This window comes from Malania oleifera, chromosome 8 (genome assembly GCF_029873635.1).
Source record: "Malania oleifera isolate guangnan ecotype guangnan chromosome 8, ASM2987363v1, whole genome shotgun sequence".
Taxonomy (NCBI): Eukaryota; Viridiplantae; Streptophyta; class Magnoliopsida; order Santalales; family Ximeniaceae; genus Malania; species Malania oleifera.
In genome coordinates, this window is record NC_080424.1 from 22,297,200 (window position 1) to 22,307,651 (window position 10,452).

At 34.1% G+C, this 10,452-nt stretch overlaps 1 protein-coding gene across 1 annotated transcript; it reads right to left on the reverse strand.

The window, feature by feature from the left end:
* Positions 1–1,741: 1,741 nt before the first annotated feature.
* On the reverse strand, positions 1,742–5,891 carry LOC131161770 (cytochrome P450 CYP82D47-like). The gene is made up of 2 exons (XM_058117727.1): positions 4,821–5,891; positions 1,742–2,547 (listed from the first exon to the last, which is right to left on the reverse strand). The coding sequence occupies exons 1-2, from the start codon at positions 5,859–5,861 to the stop codon at positions 1,924–1,926; spliced, it is 1,665 nt and encodes a 554-aa protein (XP_057973710.1). The 5' UTR covers positions 5,862–5,891; the 3' UTR covers positions 1,742–1,923.
* Between the last annotated feature and the right edge of the window lie 4,561 nt (positions 5,892–10,452).

A 10,452-nucleotide genomic window follows, 5' to 3' on the forward strand; every position in this document is an offset into this window, starting at 1 on the left:
ACTTGTAGACTCTGCTGGGTAGAAGACTGAGGAAAGCCCAGCAAGGAAAATGACTAGAAGCAGCTTGTATCCTAGATGGGGTTCCTCTTTCTCCATACTTGAGAGAGAGAGAGACTGGCGAGTGCAGGGGTTGGCGATATGCCTAAGTTGCAGCGATGATAACAGCGTTGCAGAGACGGTGTCGGTGCTGCAGGTGGATGAAGGTGCTATGGAGATGCGTGGGGCGTGGCAGATGGTGACGGTGGGGGGTGGTGTTGCAGCTCACGGAGGACTGAAGCGAGGGAAGATGATGGCGAAGGCGATGGGTTGCGAGAGAGACTCGGAGAGGGGGTCAGGGAGAGAGTTGGCGCGGAGGTGACGATGAAGGAAGGTTGGATCTGCAAGAGGGTGAATGAGATGGAGACTGGCAGTATACCAGAGCTGAGAAAGGTTCGTGGGGAAGGTGAAGAAGGAATAGTGCTGATGGAATGCCCCTCTGTGTGCGCCCGGACTCTCTCCTTATAGAGTGTCTAGCAATAATTGGTGCCAAAAGAAGTTACAAGAGAAGCACAACGGTTCTATTTGGGAGAGAATATTTTTCCACTGCGCGTAGGCTTTTCCTTTTTTATTTGTTTCTTTTTTCTTTGTTGGATGTACCCACAAGGTTTTTGTCGGCACCAATTGTTTGTACCCGCTCATTTCCATGTATTCTTTTCATTTGGGCAGTGTTGCTTTTCCCTTCTTTTTATTTTTGGAACCTCTTGTATATTTATTTTTGTTGTCCCATTTTGTTTTTCCAAAGTAAAGTTTCAGGTTTTAAAAATAATACTTGATTCCCAGCAATAGAAGGACCCGAACTCGGAAAAGAATGGCTCAATAAAATACTCGATTTTAAAATCAAAAGACCCAATTTAAAATTCAAAAATCTTAAAAACTCAATTTAAAATTTAAAAATTCCATTCCATAAATTTGAAAGACTTAGTCTAAAAATTCAAAGACTTAAAAAAATTTGAAGGACTTAATCTAAAATTAAAAGACTCAACTCGAAAATTCCAAGACTCGATTTAAGATTAATAAGCCCTTAATTAAAAACTCAATTTTTAAATTAAAAGACTCGATTTAAAAACTTAAAAGGACTCTATTTTAAAAATATCCTAAACTCATTTTTGAAAATAACTGAGATTCGATTTTTAAAACAACACTCCAATTTAAAACAGGATTCGATTTGAAAACTCGGGACTCAAGGACTTAATTTAAAACACTGGGAGTTGATTTTAAAACATTGGGACTCATTTAAAACACCGGGATTCAATTAAAAATACCGAGACTTTCAAACAGGGTCCTCCAATTTCCAAAATTCGAAAAATCAACTTTTATTACACCATATTTTCTCGAAAATGGCCTAATTAAAATTGTGATGTTGACAAATATATCTTTATTTTAGCTGTGGAAGAGCTAAAGTTAAAGCATAAGTCACTTAATCATTAAACAAATGAAGGTCTTATATATATCTCTGTGTGTGTGTGTGCGCGGAGGGACTACTTGTGAAAAGCGTTATGAAATTGGATCATCAAATAATTGGTCTAATAGAACTTTGGAAAAACGAAAGCAAACAAAAAATGGAGTTTGCAGGTATTATAAACTTCTAACTCAGTTGACATGCAGTCATTTTTCTTAATTTTATTACTTCTACATCATTACATCAACGTTGTTTTTTTTTTTTTTATTCAAAGAAAAATTTAAATCTCATCGAGAACATTAATTTGGAATGTTCAATTTGAATTTATGAAAAATTTATAAAAGTTAAATATAATGTCATATTACACTTTATTTAAATTGACCCAAATCAAAATTATCTCAAAGCTAAAATATTAAACACTAAGCAAGCGATTGGAGACCTGAAATCTTTTAATAGAATCTTATCACACCAACTGGCAAATTACCTTACACATATAGGTGAGAAGGCAGGCGAGGTGAGAGGAGGACTTCCAGCGGCGTTGCCTTAGCCATGGTTAGCCCAAAGCGCTCCCCAATGTCAACAGGGTTGTCGTTTGGAGTTGCAATCTCAAACCTATGTAGCAAATTGGCCAGTGTAAAATGCATAACCTGAAGAGCTAAAGAAACTCCAGGGCACATTCTTCTGCCGCTGCTGAATGGGATTAACTCAAAATTCTGCCCTCTCACATCCACATCCTTGTGGGTTGTTAAAAATCTCTCCGGTCGAAACTCGTCTGGATCGGGCCACACTTGTGGGTCTCGGTGGATCTTCCACAGGTTCACCACCAGGCGTGTGCCGGCAGGGATGTGGTGGTCACCGACGATGCAATCTTCTATGGATTCGTGAGCTGCTCCTAGAGGCCCGGCGGGGTAAAGGCGTAGGGTCTCCTTGATGATGGCTTGGATGTATACCAAGTGTTTCATATGAGTTCCCTGTAGTTGTTGCTGTCTCCCAACCTGAGCGTCCAATTCTTGTTGGGCTTTCATTAGAGTGTGGGGATTGTTGAGGAGCAAGCAGAGAGCCCATACCAGCGTCACAGTTGAGGTGTCGAAGCCCCCCAACACGAGAGCCTGCGGTCAATTATGTATACCATAAACAATACACTTGTAGTATTTGGTAATGGAATCAACTCTAAATATTGGAATCAGAATTGTAATGTTTTATCTTACTCAAATGATTCCTCCTCTTAGGTACCTTTTCATTTTGATTTCAAACTTTTACCGTAAAATACAAATAATATTTTATAACAAAATATAATACTTTTAAAATATATACAAGATATACAAGAAAATAATAAAATACTAATGTATAACATAATATAATGCTATGGTGGTTGTTTTATTATTTTATTCTTTTATATTAAATAATAAATTATGTTATAGCATCATAACATATGATATTTTTATTAATAAATTACATATTAAAATATAAGACTTATAAAATATAAGATAAAATATAATATTAATCATATCATTAAAACATAATAATAATAATAATAATAATAATAATAATAATAATAATAATAATAATAATAATAATAATACATAAAGTATAATCAAGTACATGATTATCAAAATTATTTTACTGTAACAAATTATTTATTATATAGTAATAAAATAATATTATATAATAATTATATTTATAATATTATTATTTCACACTAAATTAATTGAATAGTATTTTTATACTAACTAGACTCATTTATGATTCCTATGTTTATATATACTAACTATTATAATGTAATTTCGATTTCAATTTTGTTGTCAAACCAAACATGAGAGAGAAATATGACATTCCGCTTACAATTTAGTAAACTTTGATTTTGATTTTGATTCTAATTCCAAGTGTGAACCAAACCTTACCTTGGTGAGATAGGTTCTATTATGGGCCTCGGCATATATACATATTCAATCTATATATATAGTGTCTTATGTTTTAGGTGAAACTTGAAACTTCAGGGTTAGTTTGGCATCTCTATTAAAAATTATGAAAATGAAAAATAAGGAAAAGAAATTAAAATTTTGAAATCAAATATCCAAAATTAGCAACCTATTTGATTAATATTTGTAAATTTAAAATAAATTAAAATTTTAATTAAAAATATTCATTTTAATCTATAAATCAAATAATATATTTTTAAAATATAACTAAATCATATAAGTGCAAAATAAAACAAATTTAAAAAACCCTAATAAAAATTAAAATGAATATAATTATTTTACTTATATTCTAAAAGTGATAATTGAAAAGTAGTAAAAATATTTTTATTAATTTTTATTATTTAATTTGTTTTTTTTAAATCTATGGATATTTTATTTTAAATTTATTTAAATTCTTATTATTATTTTATTTCAATTTTAATCAAAAGTTTGTACAAAATAAATAATTTAATATTAAAAAAATATTTTTGAATATTAAAATTTTTTGCCAGCATGTTGCTAAAACAACTTAAAATCATAAAATTTCATTTTTAATTTTTTTTAATAAATAACTGAAAACCAATGATAAAAACAGAAAATTAGAAATGTAAACAAATGCATTTTTATAATTTATATTTTCATTATTCCAAAATGAAATTGAAAAATTAAAACTATTTGGATCATTCAGGTGTTGAGGTAGTTAAAAAGAGAGATGGCAGCCGGTGCATGGAGAGAGAACGTGGCGGGGTGGCGAGCCACGTGTCTTCCTGGGGGCTCTGCTCGCATGCATGCGGTAATGTGTCATCCACGTGTACGGTGGAAGAGGGAACCCTGTATTTTTAAAACATTTAATTATTTAATTATAATTGTGTCTTACATTTTTTGGTGTAATGCAATTTAATGGGAAGTTAATAGTATATTGAAAATTTATAAAATTAATTTATTTAAGTTTTTTAATATTTTAAAATTATTATTTTTAGGAGGTAATAAGGGGGTGAGGAGAAAATACAAATTTATATAAATTCATTATGTTTTAAATAAAAATAACTTATAATTTATTTTATATACTTATGATTTGCAAATAAATTAATAGTATTTTTTTTTTTAAAAGAAAAAAATTGTAGTTGTTGTGTTAGAATTTTGACTTTTACAATTAAGAGGAATGTGTATAAATAGAATATGCAAGATGCATTATGGTGCACTATATAATTTAAAGACTCAAACTTAATGAAAAAATAACATAATTATTAAGCTGAATTTTAAAGGCATGTAGATTTGATGAAAACATCTGAATCATAATCGGACGTACATCATAAAATCTTGCTCTCCTGTCGGGTTTTACAATCATGAAAATTGTCTTCTCCAAGAGACAATAAAAAGTAATAAAGAAGAAGAAGAAGAAGTTGTATTGATTGAGAGTTTACCAGGCATGTAGATTTGTTGACAGTGTCGACGCCGTATTCGGAAAGCCTCGAAAGAGCTTCGTCGCGCTCGAGTACGGACAACATAACGCCCATAAAGTCGTCGCCGTCTTCCGCCGAAACCGGCCTCTTCCCCTTGCGCTCCTCCAACCACTCCTCCATCACGCGATCCAATTCCGCCGCGGTTCTTTTCATTTCCTTCTCGTATCCCCCCACATCCAACCACCTCAGAAACGGAATAGCATCTCCCACCACGAACGACCCCATCAGCCGGAAAAACTCCTTCAACGCCATCCGAAACCTATCGTCGGCGGCGCCGCCATCTTCCAAACATCGGTCTCCTATCACCATCCTAAGAATCACCTTCAGATTTATATCCCCAAACCACTTGCTCATCTCCACCAGCACCGCATTTGAACCACCGCCTCCGCTGCCACTGGCTCCGGACCATCTCCGATATATATCGTTTACGGCCGCCTTCACTTGGGATTCAGGGACGTGCTTGAGGGTCTCGAGGCGGTGGCTGGAGAGGAGGTGGGTCTTGGCTATCTTGCGCACGTGGCGCCAGTAAGGGCCGTAAGGGGCGAACGCGAACATGGCGTAGTTGTAGCCCATGTGCTCCACGCCCACTGCTCTGGTGCGGCTGGCGAAGACTTTGTCGTGAGTGGTCAGACACTCCCGGGCCATCGCCGGATTGCTCACGACCAGGGCCCGGTGCATGCCCAGCTTTATTGTGAAGATTGGGCCGTGCTTGTCGGCCATGTTCCCCAGCTTCCTGTGGGGGAGTTGGGATTCTCCGAGGAGATGGAGGTGGCCGATCACCGGCCAGGCGCCGGCGGCTTCGGGGGCTGCTAATTTTTGGCCGACTGAATTCTTTCGGAAACTTGTAGAAATCCATAACAGGGAATAGAGGAAGAGAAGAACAGCGAAGGCGGAAGCAGCGTAAGTGGCGGAGGAGAAAGGGAGAAAGAAAAACTCCATGCCTGTCTGCAGTTTTCCTTTCCTTGGCGCTCTGAATGAAATGAAATAATTGTATAATTGCATGGCTGATAAGGGGTACGAAATATCTTTGAAATATTAGAATAGCCCATACGTGTGCATTTTGTTAATAACCGCAAAACTCAAATAAAATTTCTAATTAACAAACAGTATTAATAAACTAATGGAGGTTTAGGAGGGTACATGTCTATGTCATGACAGCGTAGGCGCTGGGGTCTGGTCATGGCCATTAATTAATATTTGCAGAGCAGACCACGCCGTTGCATGGGCCCCCTGCAGCCTGCAGGATTACTGCTGTTCTAACGAGCTTCGGTAGCTTTCAATGTTGAGTTTTTTTCCGTTTTATTATTAAAAAAAAAATAAAATATTAAATAATACTCTTATTAGGAAAAAATTTTTCAAATTGATACTGACGTAATCTCGCGAGATTTAAAGGTTCAGCAAATGAGAAGTTAACGTGTGACACAGTGACAGAGCAAATCTCGCAGCATTAAATTGTGAAATTTAAAAGTCCAACCAGTGAGAATTTGACACGTGGCAAATCTCGCAGCATGATGCTGCGAGATTTAAACGTTCTTATTTTCTTTTCTTTTTCTTTTTCTCAAATAAAATCCTTCCAAAAAACTAATAATATATATATATATATATATATATATTCTATTAAAATCCTATATTACTAATTAAAAAGCAAGTTTTGAAATTAAATAGTTTATATTCTATTAAAATTTTATTTTTTATCTTTTGGGTTATATTAAGGATTATTTTTTTATTCAAGGATAAAAATGAGCATTTATTCGATTAAAATTTTAACTTGTATTGATTTTATAAATATTATTTAAAATACTGATTTTATTTTTTTATTTTTATTTTTGAATCTAGTTTTAGTGTTTCATAATTTTTTGATATTTTTTCTTCTTCTTTCTATATATATATATATATATATATATATATATATATTACTTTTATTAATTAAGTTGGAATTAAATTTAATACAATAAGATTATCTATATATATATATATATATATATATATATATTATATTACTTTTTTGGAAGGATTTTATTTGCGAAAAAGAAAAAGGAAAGAAAATAAGAATGCTTAAATCTCGAAGCATGATGCTGCGAGATTTGTCACGTGTCAAATTCTCACTGGCTGGGCCTTTAAATCTCGCAGCTTGATACTGCGAGATTTGCTCTGTCACCGTGCCACGCATCAGTTTCTCATTCTCTGGGCCTTTAATTTTTGCAGTTTGGTGCTGCGAGATTACGTGAGCATCAATTTGGGTAATTTTTTGCCAATAAGAATATTATTTAATATTTTATTTTTTTTTTAATAATAAAATGGGAAAAAACTCCTTCAAGGTTGCTTTCATGGTGTGACTGCTGTCCATTGTCCATTCTCACTGAATTGCTTCCTTCAATAATTTAATATTGAAAGAACCTAAAAACTTTTGTTTAATAGTTTAGTACACCAAATTGTTCAGGACTTTATATAACCAGATAAAAAAATAAAATTTTTATTTTATAAAAATACAAAATACCAAAAAAAAAAAACAAAGATACAAAGATACAAAAAAAGGAAAATAATACATTTTACATTTGGGAAGAATGGAAAAAAAAGAAAAAAGAAAAACAAAAATGAATGGAAGTGGGTCAGCAGTCTTCAATTTGAAACTATTTCAAACCTGCTAGAAAAAGATAAAAAAAAAAAAAAAAAAAGGTTAAACATGTGCCAAAAATAAAATATAAATGTGATTGGCATGAATGATTGAACTTTAATACATAACTTGAATAATTCTGAAGTCTTCATGCTTATATGTGAACCTTATTGAATATCATTTTGTATTTATGTATATTGATAAGGGGAGTCTTGTCAGGCGAACCCATATTTTGCTCCTGTGTTTGTCATCATCAAAACGGGAGAGATTGTTGACTTTTTTGTCAAATCATTCTTTTGATTATGACAAACCACGGTATCTCATATGTGTGTTTTGAGTATTTGAGCAACTTTACTTTTCTGAACACGGATGATTGATGAGAAATGGAAGCCGAGAAGCATTTAAACGAGCATATCATTCGGTGCAATCCATGAAATTGTTGAGGAGCTGAGTGTGAAGCCTTTGTTTATTTTAAGTTGTATTTTTATATATTTATTTTAATTTGGGTCTGTAATAATAATCTATCGGTCTGTAATAATTAATACATGTCATACATAGTAGGGATTATAAGTTCAAGACCATAGATGGACCTTAGGGATGCGATCAACCGACGCTAGGTTTTTAGGCGTAGTTTCAAAGAACTTAGAATGACCTTAAGTCCTTGCACTTACACTTAGGATAGTCCCCAAAAACACATATGCTATAAAGGAAATTTATTGAATTGAAATAGGACTTAAAGGGCTAATATAGTGAGGTTTTGGGTGACCGAACCTTGGTGTTCAAAACACCTCGGTCGACCAAATCGTTGAAAGGTCAAATAGTTGACCTAACTTCAGGTGACCGAACCAAAAAGAACTTCACCATCCTCGGTCAACCGAACTCGTACGCTCGCCTTTTCTACCAACTTGAGCGTCTGAACTCTACGTTCAAAATACCCTCGGGCGATCGAACATGTGAGTTTGGTTAATCGAACTTAGGACTAGGCGACCGAACCTCGGACAGAATTAAAATCGCCTTGGTTCAACCACCCAAAGTTCTCACTGGGCACCCAAATTTCAAAATTGTTTTTTCCTATTGTGAGTGTTCAGGCGACAGAAACTACAGTTCAGGGCGACCGAACATAAAACTCTCGGGTTACTTAATTTTTAACCGCAGTAACTCAGGTTAATTAAGGGTAAATTGGTTTTAAAATTCATTAAACAAATTTAATTATACCCTTTGTGTCCTAATGGTTATATTTTTTGTTGAAGGTTGTATATATACCTTCATTTACAAAAATTAGTGAGACATTAGGGATTTGATTAGCCAAAATTTCTTCTGAAATTTTCTATGCCTACACATTTTATACACTCATATACTATAATCCCTTTGAGAAATCTAGCATTGTGAGTGTTTTAATCATTGATTATTATTTCTAGAAGCCCTCACTTGCTTTTACATATTTGATTTTTGATTAAGAGTTAAGCAAATGATTTTTCCCCTTGATTTTATTTAATAAATCTTTGATTGGGTAAAATCTTATAGTTAAGTGAGTCTTTGTATTATTATTGCAAGAAAAATGTTTTTTTAGTTATATTTTAGTATGTGCTTAATTGACAAACCAGAAAAATGTTGCTTGTTTGTTTTAAATTAAAGTTTTTTTTTTTTTAGCAAGCACCCCCAATACTTTTTGAAAAACAACAAAGGGAAAATTTTTTCTTTTTGCTTATGACAAGAACTTTTTTTTGAAACTAAACTCTTTATCTCTTACCTTAATATTATTATTATCCATAAATACATATATATATATATATATATATATATATAAAATTGTATAACTGGTTCGATAACTACGCATGAAAATGCATACGAACAAGTTAGACTATTTTATGCTCAAACCTTCTACCTGTTACCATATACTGTATGTTTTAAAATCAAATCTTTTACAGGTCTTATGATATGACTTAAATTGTTATGGTTTGTGAATAATTATGGTCTAATCATGTTTATTATGTCATTTTAAATTTGAATAACCAGTTATATTGTTTGTGTAATTAATTGCTATACTTTTCAAAAGCCAATTATATTTTTTACATGCCCTTTTGCTAATGACAAAAAGGGGAGATGTGTTATAAAGAGAAAAAGTAGTTCTTTTTTTCCTGAACTTTTGTTATTCAAAATTATCAACGATGCTAGAACAGGACCAGTAAGCATATTATCCCTCAAATTCAACCTCTGTGATTCTTTCAACCCTGAAAAATTCGGCAACGAGCCAGAAGAAGCATTCAAATGCAACCATACCTCTTTAAAAAACGTCATGTTCTGTAAAACATCAACTCCCACACTAAGTTTACTACTGCCCTTCTGTCCATTAACCCGCAGAGACTCAATTTGGGAGCCGGCCTAGCTCTGAGGCAAACCACCTTCTAAATTATTTGAAGGACAAATGCAAATTGATCAATCCCGAAAAGTCGCCAGGGCCGAAAATTTCTGGTATTTTTTTGGCGATGTTGGTGGAGCTCGCTGAGAATTTCTGAAGCGCCGAAGCATTTCAGAGACTCTCCGGGATCTCCCAAGCAGAAAAGGGGTTCTCATCAATCTCAACGACTTGAAGAGTGGACATTTCGGCGAAGAAGTCATGAGGGATGGAAGAAAACTGGTTGTTGCTAAGTAGCAACACCTTGAACGTTCTGGCGTCCGATTTGGATTTGAGTGACTTATTTGCCGTCAGAGCAGTCGACGTGGTTCCATTGACAGGGATATGCGTCGGACCATCCGAGAGATTCAGGAGGGGTTAGGCTCTACTTTGGAATTAACATCACTGAAGCATCACTTGTAGACTCTGTTGGGTAGAAGACTGAGGAAAGCCCAGCAAGGAAAATGACTAGAAGCAGCTTGTACCCTAGATGGGGTTCCTCTTTCTCCATACTTGAGAGAGAGAGAGAGAGAGAGAGAGAGAGAGAGAGAGAGAGATACCGGCGAGTGTAGGGGTTGGCAATA